Source organism: Ursus americanus, chromosome 15 (assembly GCF_024610735.1).
Source record: "Ursus americanus isolate L20-20 chromosome 15, mUrsAme1.1.p, whole genome shotgun sequence".
Classification (NCBI taxonomy): domain Eukaryota; kingdom Metazoa; phylum Chordata; class Mammalia; order Carnivora; family Ursidae; genus Ursus; species Ursus americanus.
Window position 1 is genome coordinate 27,944,653 of NC_142141.1, and position 20,635 is coordinate 27,965,287.

Here is a 20,635-nt window from a genome sequence, read left to right on the forward strand (position 1 = left end):
TTTATTTTGTATGAGAACCTCACATTATCAGATTGCACCATTAACATTACTACTGTAAAGATGTCTTGCATTGAGGTATCTTCTTGGAGCAACAGTCTCAGGTGACTGAATTGAGAAAGGTGAGGATCTTATTATTTTAGGATATAAGAATCATCTGGAAAAGATGACTGCTAAGTAGACATTTATTTACGTTCAGAGCTGTTGTTGAAAGCCTTCGATCAGTGTTTTCCAAACACAGAAAAGATCAGTCTTTCTCCATTCTTCCAGCAAAGGCTCTAAAACTAGAGCCCAAACCAGTCCTGGACAGGAATACACTCGCCAGTGCTTCTCCCAACATCCACCCAAGCAACAATCTCTCCTACCCAAGCCAGTCATGGTCAGCAGTGCTAAAGAGACTATAGGGTTGTTGGGCACCCAGTTAAGCTTGAATTTTGGACAAAGAATGAATAACTTTTTAGGATAAGTACGTACCATTCACTGTTCTGCCTATCCCTGAAATCTGGAAACCTTAGAAAGGTGGAAGAGGAGCACTTGCTGCATGCTTTATATTTTTAATTTTGGCTCACCTCCAAATTTAGATTTAACTGTAGGAGAGTAAAAAACCTGATGGACCTTGTTCTTTTCAATTTTTTTTGGCCTACTCTCCTTAGCATTTGGTGACCAACATGAAATATGGATGTATTTGCTAACTCCTCTTCTTCCATGCTTGAATTTTGACAGCTGGGTTGAAAAACAGTGTTCAGGCTAAGGACAAGTGTGTGTTGGGAGTGCGGAGGTAAAGCATCACCTTTCTCTTCCCTGGCTTTTCTTTCCTTCCCAAACTGAATATTAGCCAGAGAAAAACAAAGAGGTGTAAGTGGCCTGAAGACCTGAGACTACAGAAGCCAAGCATCCTCTGAGTCTCCTGCACTGCCGTCATGCCTCAGGACTAATACTGGATTCTCTTGTTGAGAACTTCCCAGGCTGAAAATTTAGAGACATTGATTTTGAGTATTTAAATGATTCGCCATTTTAAATCTGTCAATAAGACTGGTTCTTAAGTGTTTGCTGCTGAATCTTAACTTAAGAATTAACATAAATTTAACTTGATAGGGAGTTTAATGATGGGTCATGCCTGATATAGAACCAGCCTCAGCATCATGGGGCTGTGTGAGTTTCTATGGTTCCTACAGATCGAGCCAGGACTGCCTAGTTGGGTGGTTTGCGTTCTCTGTGTGTGCTTAGTGGTCATCTTGAGGAGTTACTATTCCTGGCATGACGTTCAAAAGTGAAACGTGCTCTTCTGTGTTGCTCTTCTTTATTGGCTTATAATAGTTATAAGCGTGAGGTTTTCACCTCCATTCTCTATGCAAGGAGGTAGGACATGAATATGTATCTGATTAGGAAGAAATGAAAATGGTATAAATGCCAAGCATGATCTGGTTAAACCATCTCTTACTGAGGGTAACTCTGGAGGGAGGGGGTCCACTTTTTCTGGTTTTAACACCATCTTTGGCAGATGGTAGGAATTTATGATAGGAAAGGACATGAGATACTTCTTTTGCATCATACCTCCACAGCTAATCTGGTGCCCAGGTGGTACATATGGTTAAAAAAGACACAAAAGGAAGGAGGAATTAAACTATGTCAAATGCAGCTCTTAATAATTTCCAGGTATTTTGCTTACATTATGTCATTTATGCCTTGCAACTCTATAGGGAAAATTTAATCATTTTTCCTATTTTGGAATTTGAAGCTCATAAATCTAAATTTGAGAATCATAAGGATAACATGACTTGCCCATGGTGAAAGAAGACATTCAGAAGGTGACTCACACTCTGGCTCAGTCAGTTAAGCAACTGATTTGATTTCATCTCAGGTTATGATCTCAGGGTCCGGAGACTGAGACCCATTCAGGCTCCGTACTCAGCGGGGAATCCGCTTATCTCCCCCCCTCTTCCCCTCCCACTGCTCTCTCTCTCAAATAAATAAATAAATCTTAAAAAAAAAAAAGCGGCTCATACTTCAATACCATCTTCCCAAGTAAGCCTAGCCAATTGTGATATCTTTCTCTTATCAACAATTTTAGCTTTTACTCTCTGTACAATATATGATTTTGCTGTCTTGGTTCTGTCTTACATAATTCTTGCTTCCAAAGATTTATACACTCCATCCCTCAAGAGCTGGGAATCAGTTTCTCTACTTTTTTGTACCCTCCCCCACTGTACCTAGCAACATACACACAAGTAAAAGGCATCAATAAATATTCACACATTGGTCAATATTAGTCCTAATTGTGGATTTATTATAGCAAGTCAATACACAAAGTATAGACAAATCCCATATGAGGCACTAAAGCTAAAGAAATAGACACATGAAAAAATGTTCAAAATCATTAGCCATCAGGGAAATTCAAATCAAAACCACACTGAGATACCACCTTATGCCAGTTAGAATGGCAAAAATAGACAAGGCAGGAAACAACAAATGTTGGAAAGGATATGGAGAAAGGGGATCCCTCTTACACTGTTGGTGGGAATGCAAGCTGGTACAGCCACTTTGGAAAAACAGTGTGGAGGTCCCTTCAAAAGTTAAAAATAGAGCTACCCTATGATCCAGCAATTGCACTACTGGGTATTTACCCCAAAGATACAGATGTAGTGAAGAGAAGGGCCATATGCACCCCAATGTTCATAGTAGCATTGGCCACCATAGCTAAATTGTGGAAGGAGCTGAGATGCCCTTCAACAGACGAATGGATTAAAAAGATGTGGTCCATATAATGGAATATTACTCAGCCATCAAAAAGAATGATTTCTCAACATTTGCAGCACCATGGATGGGACTGGAGGAGATAATGCTAAGCAAAATAAGTCAAGCAGAGAAAGGCAATTACCATATGGTTTCACTCATTTATGGATTAAAAGATTAAATGGATTAAAAAGATGTGGTCCATACAATGGAATATTACTCAGCCATCAAAAAGAACGATTTCTCAACATTTGCAGCACCATGGATAGGACTGGAGGAGATAACGCTAAGCGAAATAAGTCAAGCAGAGAAAGGCAATTATCATATGGTTTCACTCATTTATGCAACATAAGAAGTAGGAAGATTGGTAGGAGAAGAAAGGGAAGAAGAAAGGGGGAGGTAAACAGAAGGGGGAATGAACCATGAGAGACTATGGACTCTGGGAAACAAACTGAGGGCTTCAGAGGGGGGGCGGGTGGGGGATTGGGATAGGCTGGTGATGGGTATTAAGGAGGGCACGCATTGCATGGTGCACTGGATGTTATACGCAAGTAATGAATGATGGAACTTTACAACAAAAACCAGGGATGTACTGTATGGTGACTAACATAATATAATAAAAAATTATTATAAAAAAGAAAAGAAATAAATTCCCCTCATCAACTTTTTGAAGTTGCCTTTTTCAGTAGTGGAGATAATTAACCTACAATTTCACATTTTTTTCCTGTGCTCCATCTCTTTTTCTTAGCCAGACAGCTGACAGGCATTGTGGCCACAGAACATTTTAAAGCCAACTGGCTTGGTTGGTGATGATGTGCCATGATTTAACCTGGCTACAGATAAGAAACACCTGGGGAGCTTTTTAAATGTACACATGCCTGGGCTCCTCTCCCAAGTATTCTGACTTAATTGCCTTGGGGTGGAACCCAGTCAGCAGTGTGATTTTAAAACTCCCTCATTGATTTTAATGTGCAGCCTGGTTTGAGAACCACTGGCCAAACTGAAAGGACATTCCAGAAGAAAGACAGACCTGTGTTTTCTCATGTCCAGTTCTTTGGGACAGCAAGCAGTTGATAGGGAAGGAAAATAACAAGGAGGAAAGTGGCAGGACTATGCAACTTTGCATGTCATTGGAATGTCGCAAATGATTAAAAAATACTTGTAAACTTCAAAATTTTTGTGCACCTATTGAAAAAGTGTCTTAAACAACTGTTTCTCCCCTAATGCTCAAGTTTAAAGGCCCCAACAACTTTGAAAATATGGGAGTATTTGGCAAAGCATTCCAAATAAATGACCCTCAGTTCTGGAATTTGCTCCTAGCAGGCTGCTCTCTTTAGCAATCAGCCAAACCCAAAATTTGGCAGCTTTTGGAATATGGTGCAAAATAGATTCTTTTTAAACCTGAGAATCACTGAAGATTTATTTTTCTGGAAAGATACAACTTTAAAAAATAACAAGCAGTTATTGCTACTGTACTAAGTAGAATCAGAGATCTGCAAGAGCAACTATGAAATCAAGGGCCACCCATCTTTCCTCATTCTATTGATGAAAAAACAGAGGCTCAAAAGAATGAAGTGATTTCCTCAAGTCACACAACCTAATGGTAGGGCCTGGGTACATCCTGATCTCCTGACTCACAGGCCAGTTTTCATGTTTGCCCAGCCACAGAGTCCTCCGAAAATGGTCAAATGATTTCTTTTGCTGTGATTCATTTTGGTTGTTCACAAATGCCATGTTTTTGCAAGTGCTTATATATGATCTTAGGTAACTGTAGCAAACAGCATTCAAATTATATTGTGATTTTTGGTATGTAACATCCTTTCCACAGTCTCAATATGTGAATATATGTGTCTCAATATGTCAATATATGTGAACCCATGCATCAAACGCAAATCTGAGAGTAAATCCATAACAAACCATTATCAAAACGTCTTGTCTTTCTCTGTATTTCCTGTCTACCCACCCCATTTACCACTGTATTTTACTGTGACTTAGGGCAAGTATAGGAGTCAGATAAGGGTGAAGATGATTTCCAGAAAGACAAAAAAATTCTAACACTTATTACACTCTCTTAAGTTCTAGGCAAAGAGTTAGGCCCAGAGAGAGAAATTTAGTACCTGAGTTTCAGTGATAACAGACTAATTTTTAAAAAAATATATGACTACATTTAATGAGGCAGATAATTTTGCCTCAGCTCTTCCCACTTCCCCACATTCCACATGTTATTCCATTTCCTTTCACTCAGTTAAGAATACCACTGAGACACAAAGGGTCAGAGAACTGTTGCCAGAGTCATTCCTCCTTTTATATTGTTCTTTTCTCTCTGCTGCAGAAAATTTCCTTTCCTTCCACCACACCCCATCCATGCTGGCCATTTAGTGAAACATACTACTTAAGAGAAAAGTTGTTACTATTTAGTAGGGGTGTTTCCCTGAATTTTACACTGAGGATCAAATGCTGAATAAAGAAAGAGGAAAGACTCTAGCAGGTCTTCTTACTGTAGTCCAGCCTCCGGGCCTTTCTCCCATGCTCTGCCACCCCCTCCCTCCCAGGCCCAAGGGAGCACCCTGTCACTTCTTTCTTGACAGCTGGCCAGCAGTCTGCTTTCCTTTCCCTGAGGTAGCTGCCATCACCCCCTCTCTTTTGGACATCTTCTCTTCCAAGAATGGCTGTTGAGTAGGACATAATGTCCCATGCTCTCCCTCTCACTATCCCCTTCTTTGCTGTCCTTTCTGGATTAACTGTTTTGCTGTTAGCCATAACAGAGAAACAGGAGATAACAAAAACGTGGAAAATATAAAGGTTCCAGAATCTCAAAGTCATTTTAGTCATGGTCCCTGATCCGTATTTCTCATTCCACTTGTGCCTTTTCCACTCAGTTTTGAGGGTAGGAGGTGATGTAATCTCCTTTCTCCATGATGTTTCTTCTTCTTAGGTTTGTTGACTCTTTACTGTAAATATTTAACATCTAGAGAGCTTAGGGATTACAGTGACCACTACATAGAAGAAAAAGGTACCAAATAAATTTGAGGGGTTTTAGTAGGTAAATGTCCTCAGTTCCGTTTGCTTCATTTCTCTGGAAAATAATGGAAGATCAATGTGGGCTTCTGGAATTTATCAGTTTAAGCTCTGATAGCATCTCCTCAGTGAAACCAGGCTGAACTAAGAGCACCCTCTGAGCTCTACCACATTTCTCATTCCTGCACCAACTGCAGTGCTATGATAGCTGGTTTACTGTCTGTTCCCCATCCTAGACTGGCTTTCCCTGTAAGGAAGGGACTGCAATCTTTTCTACTTACCTTATATTGTTGGGGGCAGGCAGAGTGCCTGGCACATAGTAGGTACTTAGTAAATGGTTGTCAGAAGAACGAAATGCTTCTCAGAAGAAGAAAGGTAGGAGACCGGGTCTTTTTCTAGCAGAAGATAAATATTCCTCCAAGGAATGAACAACTGAACTTCAAAGCTAAGTTTGGGTCTCAGTGATGCTGCTGAAAGAGAAATTGCTTTGCCCCAAGATGAATTATTTGATCAATAAGGAGGGTTTAAAGCATTCTAAGATCCTAATTTGTTCCATGTTTCTCAACCCTAACTACCTGCCAATATGCATTGGTGGCAAGAAAATGGGTAAGAAATCGGAACAGGATGCATCGAATAGGAATGTGGACCCTATGAAAAACTCCTGTTCATGTAACTTTGAACAATACCCTCTTTGGGCCTCAAGTTTACATCTGTATCATGAAGTGAGTAGGTCAGATGACATAGAAGGTTCCTGACAGCATTAACCTTTCCTGATTCTAAATGATTCAGAGGCATGTACTGCAACGTATTTTCAATCTTCCTCTCCTCCACCTCAAACCCCTTCCCCTAAAATAAGTGACTCTTAAAATTGTCAACAGTACACTTGCAGAGGAAGAAAAAACTACAAATTATGGTCACAGGATCAATGAGGTGAAATAAAAGATTAAAATGTTTTATATTCATAGAGCAATTTTTCACAACAGTGTCAAACAAAAAGTTCCAGTCAATGTTTATACTAGGACTTGATGAAAAATTCCAGACATAAAACTTCTGGAACTTAGACTTGAACTCACAGGACCTCCCATCTTTGTCTGCTAAATTTTACAACTAAAATCTATTTCAGTTTTATTATTGAGACTCTTGCGGTTTAATAAAACTCTGGCTATCTGGAACTGTCATTCTAGGTATGACAGATAGCTAAAGATTTAAGTACCACTATCTTTTAATAATTTTGGAAGAAAATACTTTTGAAAGACATTATATATCCTTGATTTTTAAACAGAATTCACTGAATGTAATTCAGTCTTTTCCTCAATATATCAGTTACTATAACACAGTAATATCCTTAGATCTCAGTGAAATAGTTTAAGCCCTGGACTTTCTTCTTTCGATGGTGCTTCAGAATCCACCTGAGCTGTCAGCTCTCATTTCTCACTGCTGTGACCTCCGTCAGCTGGGCCACTAGTGATCACCTCTCCCTGATATATAATTTGCTGGTGAAATTTTTTGTGTACCCAAGAGTAGCATAGTTCCTGCTATTTAAGACCTTTAGTAAATACACGTTTGTTCAAATAATGCGTGAATTAACATAATAGGTTTAATTAAAAAAAAAACAAGCTTGCTAAAACTGGGTTAAAATAATAATAGAGGCTAACTAAAGGCTTGAGGGGCTTGGTTTAATACACAGTCTTGCAACAGTTTCCATATACTTTCTAATTCTCATATTCTAGATAGAGTCCATAGGTTTGAGCTCCTGAGACTTATAAAGAGATGAAAAATAACAGTGGTAGGTAAATAAAAAAAACTTATAAAATGATTGCTTAAACTTTGGCTGATTATATAAAATTCAGTGTTATCAACTAATTCTTCTATTTCTAGGCATATGTGGCCTACTACAAACTGAAAAGTAAGGAATGAACTGGCATTCCTACATTTTTTAAGTTATAGCTTGACTAGGCACCTCATCACACCCACTAGGCTATGTGATTTGGGGCCAATGATTTAACCTCTTCTAATTTGTTTTCTTATCTGAAAATAGTAATGACAAAATCTTTCTTGCAGGACTCTGCAAAGAATTAAATAAGTCATTCTAAAGTATTTTACCACAGACCTGACCCTCAAATTACTTTTATTGTCATATGTTGTCCATTCTCGGATTTGGGACAGTGGAGTCAACCCTGTGCATGGCCAGGCACTGTGTCTGCAAAGACATTTTTCTCTTGTGTTCGCAGCCTGCCAGATACTGCTCTGCCTCAGTCTTGGGTGTTCTGAACCAAATGTAGCACCCTAAACTGAAATAAGCTCTAAGTCCTTTAACTGCCTTTCAATATAGAAAACAGGCACATTTCCATTATTACTAGCATTCTAAATTAGGGGATTTTAAGGTGGGGAATGTTAAGGGCTGAAGAAAGGGAACTTAAAAGAAGGCAGTACTCCAAGTTCCCACAATTTATCATAAATGTCACAAATTTTAGTGACTGGCACCTGGAAATATAAGACCTTTCCATATTGATGCTGCTTATTACAGAATTAAAATATTCACTGTCAAGAGCAAAAATGATAGCCTCAAATTTGTTTGCAACTAAAGTATTGCACACAAGAGTGGATTTTCCCTGAGTAAATGCGTTAGTTTCATCTCAATTTAAATGAACAAATTCAAAACATACCAGTTTCTTTCCCAGAGTTATTTATCACAACAGAATATACTGACATGTTTCTTAATAGAAATTAAATACTGCAATATAAATGGGTTATCTTAAAAATTATTACACTCAGAAATCTATAAAGAATACTCTAAAATATGGATGAGAATACAGATGGTGATACTAAATTAAACACTCCCTAAAAAGGAAGAATTCTTGCTATATAAAGAAAAACGACAAATGAGATTTATTAGCTCTACTGCAGCTTAACAAGTATCTTTTGTCAATGCTTTTTATAATTTTCCTAATCTAACTAGCTCCTTATTGAATTTGGCCAATTTATTTTTCATGGTGAAATTTACCTGTTACTTGATGAGTACATTAAGTAACTCCTCAGATTGTTCTTGCTAAATTCCAAGACCATTACCATGGATCTTACTGCCCAACATCTTAACCAGCTGCATTGCTGACTTTTGAATCTTTTCTAAATAAGGCATGCTTAATACACACAAGTATTACCCTTGCATCTCAAACTCCTTTAGAAAATAGGACTTTTCAGTAACACTTGCACTAAACTTCTAAAATGCCAGTTGATCAGCAATGCACATAATGCATTAAGAAAATCCTGAATAGCACTTGTCTAAAATACATTCCTAGAATACATAAACTGAACCTCTGCATAAACCTTAAAGATGCTGACACATCAATATGAAGACAAATTATTTTAGTAAGCGCTTTGAAAACTTCATTTGAAGTTGTGATTCTTTTTTTAGTTGCTCTTCAAGTCCTCACTAAAGTTACTACTTAGTTACTCATTTACTGAAAAATGTGTATAAACAAAATTATGGGCTGACCAAAATCAATTTTTAAAATAAACATAAATAAAACACTGCAAAATTCATGCCACAATTGTGACACTTGTGGTTCTGCAGGGAGTAGAAGATGTGTGAGAGAAATCAAAGATGCCACGGACAGGGAGCCCAAGAGTTAAGGGTCCAATAGCAGTAACACTGCTATAAACCTGGCCTGAATGAGACAGAACTTGCTAATAATTCCTGTGCTATGGAAATCCTGAAAAAGTCTCTTAATAAATTCAACTATCACCCCTACTATACCCTTTTTTAAATTGGAACTTTCATATATTAAATTTGTAAATATATATGCATATTAACACTCACTTAAAACCCATATACAAAAGTAATTTGGCTTTTACCCCCAAATTTTGAAATTTTTTATCTTAGCAACTTTTAAAAATCAACTTCTATGTAATCAACACTTTGGCTCTTCTACTTGTATATCTCTAGAACACTAAAGGGAGAAAATAATTATCTGACCATATTAATTATTGAAATATAGAAACGTCTCTACTTTGAAGGATTTTAATAGATAATGGAGTCAAGGAACATTTGAAGAGATTATGTTTCCCTATGCTTCTGTGCCTGGCCTTTTTCCTAGCTTTACTAATTCTTGCTAGGCCATCTTTTTTTCCTCTCTCTCTGATTTCGGGTTTACTTATATGCTGACAACTCCCCTATCATTAACCTCAGCCAAATATTTCTTCTTGAACTTCAGGCCTGTGTGCACAATTAACTAAGGGAACTTCTTAACTAAGTGACTGAATGAATTGTCATTATTTTATGCTCCCCCCCCCCCAATATTTTGAGCATCCACTGTGTGCCAGTGTTCTTAACATTAAGGATGAACCTAACAGACAATAGTCTCTGCCCTCATGGAGTTTACATTCTAGACAGATGATAAGCAAAACAACTAAATAAAATAAGCATTATAGAGAAAACTAAGACAAAGAAGGGCTTGGAAAGAAATCTTGGAGAAGTTATCTTTTTTTAAAAGACTGTCTTGGAAGATCTCACTGAAGTGAACTTCTAGCAAAATCCTTAATAGAGTAAGTGAGCATAGGGAAATCTGGTGGAAGAACATTTCAGATGTCCTACAGGCATGCTCAATTTTTTTGAGAGAGAGAGTGTTGGAAGGGGGGCAGGAAGAGCAGAGGGAGAGAAAGAATCTTAAGCAGGCTCCATGCCCAGCATGGAGCTGGACTTGGGACTCAATCTCATGACCCCGAGATCAAGACTGAGCCAAAATCAGGAGTCGGGTGCTTAACTGACCGAGCCACCCGGATGTCCCTGAAGATTCAAAAAGGAACTTACTGTTTTTCCTTGCAAGCCAGCCTCTCTTCCTGTATTTCCTGGCTTTATTTTGTTTTGCTTTTTGAATTGTGCCATCATCTCTCTCACACTTAAAAAAATAATCTGAGACTTACCCTTATGGTTTACTCTTTAACTCTGAACAACAGTCTGCAGCCTATGTCCTTTTGATCCTATCTCTTCATATTGCCTACTGACTTCTTTTCATTCCTGTTGCAAGGATTATCATTACTGCCCTTGTTCAGGCCAACATTGCTTCTCCCCAGAGTTTTTCTAATATGCATTCTCTTAACCAGTTTTCTTGCCTCCTCCTCCTTCTTGCCTGATCCCTTCAGTCCTTGATACTGGTGAATAGTTATATTTGTGAAATGCAAACACGCCATTCTCCTGCTTAAACTTTTCAGTGGCTTCTCATTATTGTCAAATCCACTCTTTATTGGGGCACAGAGGATCTAATGTGATTAGCATACTTACCCTGCCCCCCTCCTCTTCCCAATAACCTCTCTGGGGTTCCTCTCACCATTTTAGGTAAATTCACTGGCTCCAGCTCTACAAAGTTCCTCCTAAAAGTGACCCCTTCCAACACTGTGCTCTCTTACACTTTCTATAAGTTGCTTTTGTAACAGTGATTTGTTGACACGTTTGCATTTCCTAAACCCAGCTCAGTGCTTGGATCTAAGTAGGCACTAAAAACCAAATGGATAAAATTAAATCACCCTTAATGACTGGTATAATATAAATAGATGCGCCATTTCTAGGATCTGGACATAGGCCAAGCGTTTCTTTCTCCTCAAACACTCAGAATCACCTCAGAAACACCTATTCAACATGCAATTCAACATATTCCGATACTGAACGCAAACATCCAATCTTATTTGCTTGGAAAACTATCTGATTTAAAAGCACAATACTCCTTTCCCTACTAACAGCTTTTACTTTGGCGAATTCACATATATACCATTCATCTGTGTACTTTTATTTTTAGCAATGAAGGAAATTTCAGTTCCAGAATATATGAACTGCAGAAACTGTGACTCACTTCTGTTAAAGATAATTTGAAGTTAAGAGAACTGGTCACAGGGATTAAAAAAGGAAAATAAAGTTAACGACATAAAATAGGCAGAGATAAAGGAAAATTAGCTTTACAAAGCTACTGTAGTGGCATCTGGGGGGAAAAAGATCCAACTTGTATACAAGAGAGAAATGAAAATGAAATCTAGAATCAACAATCCAGACATAAAGCTAGCAAAATATTTAACATATAAATGGGGGACCAGGAAGAGCAAAATACACCTGATATATTTCACACCTAGAGCAAAATGAAACAATCTGCCAGCTTCTCATTTATTGTGCTGCGGGGAGGCGGCGGGGGGGGGGGGGGGGTGTCGCAAATCTTTGTTTACAAGTACCAGATGGTAAATGATGGTAAATGGAAATTTATAGTACAACATTGCCTTGAGAGGTGTTTCCATTTGTAACCAAATGGTTCCTTACTAATGAATAGCAGTTGTATTAGACATTCATATTAGTGAATTAGACTACTGAACATGATTTCCAAAGACTTATGGTTCATTTTGCTTTTTAGAAAATAGTAAAAAAAAAAAAAAATGTAATTTTAAAATTTTATATGTTATCACTATTTTGGTATTTCACCCTATACATGTATGATTTATACTCTTGACAATGGTACAGAATGTAACTTTTTTTTTTTTTTTTAGAGGGGGGATGAGAGGGAGAGGGACAGAGAAAATCTTAACCACGCTCCATGCCCAGTTCAGGGTTCCATCTTACAACCTGAGCTGAAATCAAGAGATGGATGCTTAACTGACTGAGGCACCCAGGCGCCCCCAGAACGTAACTTTTTAAAAACAGGAATTCTTGAAGATATTTTAAGTACTTTATAGACAAAAAAAATACACTTTTATTTTGAGAAGTTTTATAGATTCCAGTTTCTAATAATCTCTCAGGATCTTGGTCCATAGTCTGCTTGTGATCCATTGACCACAATTTTGAATAGCAAGGCCTGAATCAGTGATTTTAAGTCTTGATACCTAATGGAATCACCTGGAGAGCTATAAAGAACCATTTCTAGGAATGAAAGGTTACTGAGTCTGGGATCCAGTCTGGGTAGTGAGTTTCAAAACCTCCCAAGTTCAGGCTAACAGCTAAATTTGAGAACCCATGACCTAAAATGTACTGGTCAAATTTATGGGGAAGTTTTATTTCTCCTTATTTCCAATACAGTAACTAACAGAGCTAGGAATAACCAGTACTGCACAGATTACGAGAGTAATATATGCCCCAAGTCTCCAAATTCTTACTGATAAGTCATTATCAATCAGGTTCTAATGTTAAGAATCTTAGCAGTTTCATTTCTATACTCCTACCAAATGATTTAATAACATGCTTTTCACAGTATTTTAAATATCCATGGTCTTATAATAAAATGACAACCTAAATTATTTTTAGATTAGGAAGTAGATATGTAAAAATGTGATTTTAAAGTATATGAAAGTGTCTATTTCTAATTACAGATTAAAATAAACTCAGATTAGTTAGAAGTTTATAAAAATAGTAATCCCCAGACCTGGCACTTTTCCCAGAAGAAAAGCCCAGACACAGAAAGGACAAGCAAAAGTTTACTTAGGATCTGTATTTGAAGTAGGTACCAATGTGTTACAAACTGAATTACCACTCTTCCCTCATAATGCCTTTCCTACTTATTTTGCTAAATTGAGGTTTGTAAAAAGTCAGGATGCAATTCCAGTCCAAGAATCGCTAACTCTTAAAATGCACATCCAAAATACTTAATGAAAATATTTAAAACTCTCAGGTATTAGCAGAAACTCCCTCACTACAGTAAACAGTACTGGAGTTTAAGTCAACTACCACATACTACTAATGAGGTGATTTAATCAAACTTTCTGAACAGGCCTTCTCACCCCCTAAAATAGGATGTAGAGTCCAATAAGAATGTGCAAGCACAGACTACCGCCACATAGAAATATAAGATAGTACTACAAATATTTAGGATAAGCCAAATAAATACATAAATAGTGTGGCAGTAAAAAGAAATGGGGCCCAAAGTAGGGACTACTTTCAGCTTTAGCACTGATTAGCCACATGACGAGCAAATCACATACCTTAACTGCATTTTAAAAATAAAGGAACCTCAAATAGTTTATCTCGAGAATCCCTCGCAGATCAAAACTCTATGATGCAAAAATAACTGATTAAGCAGTTCTCCGAAACAAGTATGATTAATTGTAAAAACAAAACAAAACAACTACCCACCAAGAGTTTACTTGTAACATGATTAACAAGTCTCTTAAGAAAGATATCATTTTAGGGGCGCCTGGGTGGCACAGCGGTTAAGAGTCTGCCTTCGGCTCAGGGCGTGATCCCGGCGTTATGGGATCGAGCCCCATATCAGGCTCCTCCGCTAGGAGCCTGCTTCTTCCTTTCCCACTCCCCCTGCTTGTGTTCCCTCTCTCGCTGGCTGTCTCTATCTCTGTCAAATAAATAAATAAAATCTTCAAAAAAAAAAAATACTATTTTAAATTTGTCTTCTAGAAAAGTCTACAAATTATTTGGCCATCACTTAAAACAGCAAATTTAAAAGAAAAAAAAAGTGTAGAGGAAATGGAGGAAAGGGATCATTAAACACAGTGTAACACTATGCAGAATTAAAATAAACAATGTAAACTGAGGATAATGAAATATTAAATGGCTTTTCCTAAGGAAAACTTATTTCAAAGTATGACATTTGGGATTTTATGATCTAAAAGAATATATAGGCATTCTTATATATACAAAATGTTTTTAAATACTGCAAATAACTCATAATTTCTACATAAATTATCCTAATTAATAAAGATGGTAGTACATGGAGATTATTTCCTTTTAATTTATTGTTTACTTTGAACACATGTCCTGCCAATCACAAAATACCTATGACCAAATACATGAGAACTCCCTATAAGAATCACAAAGTGCCTTGCAGCTTTCTGTCAGGATGCTAAGAAACTGTAACAATGGAGACACAGCTTGTCTCAATTACAAGGTCCAATCATTAATCTTCTTCAGAACTGGAATCATCCTCTTGGTCAGAGAGTTCAGGGACAGGGAAGCGGAGAATGGCAGCTACTCCAGTCAACTGACTGAGCTGTTCCCCTGATACATGAAGACTAGAGAATATCCTAACTGTGCCTGCATTCTCTTTCACACTGTCCACCAGCTTCACATACCGGCTTCGTGTGGCGACATCCTGGTGCCTGAAAAGCTCATCGCTGATGAGCAATGTGTCAATTGCCATAGCCTCATTGGCCTTCTCCACCTGCTTGAGTCCATAAAAAGCTCGGTCAGGTTCATGTTGTAACATTTTATAGAAGTCATCCAAGGCTTTTACTTCCCCAGCAGCTTTAGTGTCTGAAAGGCGGCTAGCTACAGAAGGGTCACAAAGGGCCTCTTTCAGGGAGTACTTGTGTCCAGAGGAGGCATGTACCTAGAATCATAATTATGAAAGTCAGACAACAGAATCTCTTAAGAGTACCCATCAATCAGTCTGCAATGACCAAAAGCCAAAAGCACAAATAAGGCTTTATATGTTTGAGGACTTAAGCAAAGTTTACTATGTAAACAGGCTATTTAACAACTCTCTTTTTCATTTCATTCTCACTTACAATCACAGTCCAGTAAACACTTTCTCCTCTTGTACGGTTCTAAAACTTAAGAGTAGTTTACACAACTCCCTCTGCCCATTCTTAATTATCCTTGGATAAGACTTTTACCTGGAGAAACTTGGACCGGTTTTCCAAGAGCACTTTGTTGTCGGTCTTCACTGCTTGTTGAAACATGTAGTCGCAGAACTGCTCCCTCACAAATCCCGGGCTGGCCACCAGGATGCACTTCACAACATCAAAGTTTATGTGGCGCTGGATAGCCTGGACCACCTGTTCATAGAACCGCTCCAAAGCCCGGTCATGTTGGGAACAGTTGCCTTTCCGTTTCCTAGGGATGTTCACCTCCACCTTGGCCCGAGTGAGGGTCATGCTGGGAGTGACTAAGCAGATATGGGCGAGGCCTTCCTGCATGACCACAGCCGCCACATCTGCACTCCAGGCTGGGTCACAGGCCTGTTCGATGCGCTCCAGAACCACACTGTCCCATTGTTTCTTGGCCAGGGTGAACTGGCGGTTGGGCTCCAGCTCGATGGTGTGGTAAGCCCCCATCTTGACATACTCATTCTCTTGGATGTTGGTCCCCTTAACCCGCAGCTGGCAGGCTTGAGAGTCAAAATCGATGGCCTCTACGCAGAGAGTGAGAGTAGTGCGGACCCGGTTGCTTCCTACGCTGCCCGTGGAGGACTCGGTCTGTACCTTGCGGATGGTGGAGGCACGCAAGCTGTCGCCCACCTGCACTAGATTGTAGGTGTGCCACATATCCTCAGGTTCTTCGGGGACTAGGGTCACCTGGCCCGCATTGTCTTTCTCAATGTCCTTCCTCACGAGCTTCATGACCTCGGCGGGAGTTCACAGGCCGAAAAAGAGGAAACGAGAGGGTCCCTGATGGGAAAGGGACAGGGAGGGGAAAGGGAGTGTAGGCCGGGAAGGGGGCGGGGTCCGATTCCTAACAAGCACTTGCCTGGCAGGAAATACTCTAGCTCCGACTCAAGCGGCCGAAGGGAACACTTACTCTAGCCCTTCTTTTCTTAGTCTCCCGCCACACCGCGCCACACCCGCGCGAGAGACACAGCAGCAAACACAGTCTTCTCCGACATTCCAGCCGCCAGCACAGACCCGGTGGCTGATGCAATGAGGGCGCATGCTCAGCCCGCGTTCCGCCTCTCGGCGCACGTTTTACGTCCCCACAGAGGAGGCGGAGTCGCAGTTTGCGCGGGCGCAGGCGCACTAAGCGCGAGGTGCGTCCGGAGAGTAAACCGAGAGGGAAGTGCTCGGAATCTTCGGTGGCGAGTCATTTATTTTAATGCTGAATTTAGACTTCCTAAGTTTTCTCTTCCAAAGCTGTTTGTGCAGAATCTGGGGAGTATGTGAGTGCAAAATTTTTTTTCCAGCTGCGTGAAATTGCCACTGTATATCTTCTCTGCCCCGGGTAAATCCAAATTTAAAACTTAAAGTAAAAGGAATTCTCAAAAGTGCAGACTTGGCCCCAAAGTTCTAAACTGTGCTTGCCTTATTAGCATTCAAACACTGCACGCCTGTCGGAGTTGGTATTTCCAGAAGCGGTTTCTAGGAACGGTCTGGGCTCAGAGCAAAGTGCCCAGCTGTTTTCTGCGCTTAGTTACCGTGTCTGCACGATCTGACCATCCCAGATGTTAAAGCACTGACCCCAGAGAGAGAAGAAACCATCTGTGGAATTTACCCCTGGGTGGACTTCTCAGTTACGGGCCCTAATGTCCTGGGAATCCCGGAATCCAAAATTGGCAGTCCCCGCTTTAGGCAGCGCAGTAGCCTGTGAAATGTTTAGGTTGGGGGTTGGGTCGCAAAAATTTAGGGCCAGATCTTCACTGCCTAAATTGAGCTGAGGATATTGGAAGTGGAGAAAATCTGATCTACTACGACCAACCCTACTGAAGGGCTACAAAATTGACTTTAAAGAAAATCCTTAAGTCACTTAGCATTTTTATGGTGGTGGGGGGTTAAGAAGTGAGGATTGCCTCTTAACAAGATCAGTGAATAGAAAAAGACCACCAGAGTTTCCTTGAGAGTTAGGATGAGATGGAGAGGGGCGCCTGGGTGGCTCAGTGGGTTAAGTATCTGACTTCAGCTCAGGTCATAAGCTCTAGCGTCCTGGGATTGAGACCCTACAGGCTCCACGCTCAACGGGGAGTCTGCTTCTCCCTCTCCCACCGCTCCTGGTCGCGATTTAGATCTCTCGCTCTCTCTCAAATAAATAAAATCTCAAAACAACAACAACAAAACAAAAACAACCCCCCCCCCCCAAACACAGGGGAACAGAGAAGTCCTACCCACATACCTTCTCAATTCTCTTTCTCTTTTGTGTATGGCACTGAAAGGGAATCTTAACACCTCGAACTGACGAGACCAGAATGAAAAGGAGGAATCTGACTTTGGCACAAGTCTTGATACTGACGTCTCAGTTATCTTCCTCAGAGATTCTGGGGGGACACAAAAATCCCTTCTAAAGCTCTAGTACAAATTAGAGCCACTGTATGTTTTGTGGCTTTTCCTTTCCCTCTCTACCTCCTTTTCCTCTTCTTCTACACCTTCCTGTCATACTGAGTGCCCTCATAAAGTGTCTAACTCAGACTGCCTTCTTCCACTTCCAAGAAAACCCAGCAACTTTGAGTAAGGAACTGATTGCACTGAAGTGTGAAGATGGCTTGCCTCTCCAGAGGACATTTCCTAACTGGGAGAGAGAAATACTTTGAGTTGCTCCTTGATCACCTTTCTAAGTAGAATTTACTTCTCTCCAAAGTCTGACAAAGATTAAAAACCACAGAATCACAGTGGCAGGCAGACAGTAGGATCTTAAGAAGTGTTAAGTTTTTCTTGAAGAGCTATGGTTTATTGAATATTCACCAGGTACTCTCCTATACTCTTCTAATTCTCTTCTGTAAATATTTGTTATCCTTACTTTGTAGATTAAGAAAATGAATAACAGAAAAATAACTGTATTGAAAATCACATAACCAGCTTTTAAATTCAGACCTGCTTAACTCTACACCCCCCTCCTCTGTTCAGTGCTACAGACTATTATAGATGCTCAAAATCATCTCTGCAGCCACAAATTATGTGCTGTCATCCCCTGCCACTTCCCCTAAAGACACCTTTACTAGTTAAAGACCCACAGTTTAGGAACCAACTGAGAGCATCTGAAAGGCACCAGACACTTCCTTGTTTTTATTACTTTTAAAAATCTTTGTATTCATCCATTCAACATAGTTTTCCTTCTGCCCAGCCTAAGTCACCATTATAAACCCTGAGAAAAATCTAATACTCTATTTTAGAAAAATATGCATATATTTCTACATTTAAAACCTGTGGGAAACCCACATTGACTGTTAATTCTGTGGTTCTTTTAAAAATTTTTATTTAAATTATGGGCCAAACTACTTTGGGCTGTCTTTTTATTTTTTATTTTTATTTTTTTTAAAGATTTTATTTATTTATTTGACAGAGAGATAGCACAAGCAGGCAGAGTGGCAGGCAGAGGGAGAGGGAGAAGCAAACTCCCTGCTGAGCAGAGAGCCCACCCTGATGTGGGACTCTATCCCAGGATTCTGCGATCATGACCTGAGCTGAAGGCAGACGCTTAACCAACTGAGCCACCCAGGTGCCCCATGGATTGTTTTTTTAAACATAAATGTGCTTCAGTGATTGAACATACTACAAAGTTTTTCATAGAATCATTTGATCTGAAATGGAACTATTTTTTAGTAACTGGAACTTACTGTTGAATGATCAGATGTTTTCTCCCAGATTTTTGTGTGGAAATATTTCCAGACTAATTACATTTTTATTTTGAGTTAGAGTTCTCATTCCCTACTAATTAAAATCCAATTCCCTAGCATTCAAAGCCTTCATGATTTGGTCTTACAAGCTTTATTTTCCACTTGCCCCCTCCAGCAACCTGTATTCCACAGGAGTAATCTTTGTTTCCCATACATCCTGGGAACTGTCTACTTGCTGCCCTTAACTCATGCTGTTCTATTTAAAATGTCACTACCTCTCACTCCTGTCTCCATAAATTCTACTTCTTTTTAAGCACCAGCTTAAATGTTATCTCTCATTTGAAGCCATTCATTGTATTAATTGAATTACTTGGCTTTTCTTTCTTATTGAACTCTGAGTGGATTCATCCTGTTATTCCCCCACTGACCCTTGAAAATTCCCTTGCACATAGTAGGCACTTATATATCGATGATAAGCTGAGTGGATCAGATGTAAGGTGTGGCAGCTATGTGAACATTATCACAGACCCTTCTTAAGGCATGATATTGTTATCAGCTATAGTTCACTTAATAATGGTATGTAAAAAGTAATTCCTCTTATTGTAAAACTGCTGTAGTTATAGCAGTATATGACATTTTCATTTTTTACCAAAATACACAAAATCCTGAGGAAAAAACCATGATTTATCTTTGTTACTTTAAATTATAATTTTATATTTACTTATTGGCTTTTTGAAAATAGAAACCTTTACATCAGTAACTTTATATCTATTTTTTCTATTTTATTTGTATTAATCTCTCTAGAATTAAAAGTTTTCAATTTGTTGTTTTTGATATAATTCTAGTGTCTCAAAAAGAAAACTGGGCTAGAAGTCAAATGTCCTGGATTGTAATTCCTACCCTGTCAATCATTTTTACTCTAACTTTTGGCAGCCCTTAGTCTCTTAGAAACTCTGTTTCTTTTACTTAAGAATTGAGGGTATTCAATTCAATAATTAAAACTGTCTTAATTGTAAAGATTATGCTTCAAAAATATTTTTAAAAAGTAAAACACTACTCATAATCTCCCCCTATCACATTTATTTTCAATTTTGCATAGTACCTTTTGAATTTTATTCTTCCTAAGGTCCACTGCAGCGGTAAAAGATCAATACCAAGTTTAATACTGCACAGCAAGAGTCAGCAGACATGAATCATGATTTTTCTAGCTAGATTACAGCAACTTTAGAGAAGCCCCCTAACGTCTGCAAACCTGAATTTTTCATTCTAAATTATATCAGATTATTTGTCCTGCCTCTCTCATTTGATAACCCTTATAAGGGTCTAATGAGATTATGATACTTTGTAAACTGTAGAGTTCTATAAACATGTGAGATACTGTGGTATGTCTCTAAGAATGCCTGACCTGAAGCTAGACAAAGCAAGGGGCAAGGGCTCACTTTAACATGATCATAATTATTCAGCCTTAGAAAAACAACTGGTTCAGTAAAGTTGACTGATGGATAATCTGTTGGATACTATTAATTTATACTAGTATCTCTTCTCCAGGGAAACCTTAGGTCAGCCTTAGTGCATGAGTTCATGTACCTCATTGGTGAACTGGATTACAATACTTCTTCTTATAGTATGTTAGAAATGGTTTGTGC

The 20,635-nt window shown here is 39.0% G+C and overlaps 2 protein-coding genes across 2 annotated transcripts in view; both read right to left on the minus strand.

Moving 5' to 3' along the window:
* ITGA1 (integrin subunit alpha 1) overlaps positions 1 to 20,635 on the minus strand; it is a 165,929-nt gene that overhangs the window by 137,330 nt on the left and 7,964 nt on the right. The gene's annotated exons all lie outside the window — the stretch shown is intronic.
* On the minus strand, positions 12,249 to 16,370 carry PELO (pelota mRNA surveillance and ribosome rescue factor). Its single transcript, XM_045815313.2, has 2 exons — positions 15,346 to 16,370; positions 12,249 to 15,059 (listed from the first exon to the last, which is right to left on the minus strand). Exons 1-2 carry the CDS (start codon positions 16,069 to 16,071, stop codon positions 14,628 to 14,630), a joined length of 1,158 nt encoding a protein of 385 aa, XP_045671269.1. The 5' UTR covers positions 16,072 to 16,370; the 3' UTR covers positions 12,249 to 14,627.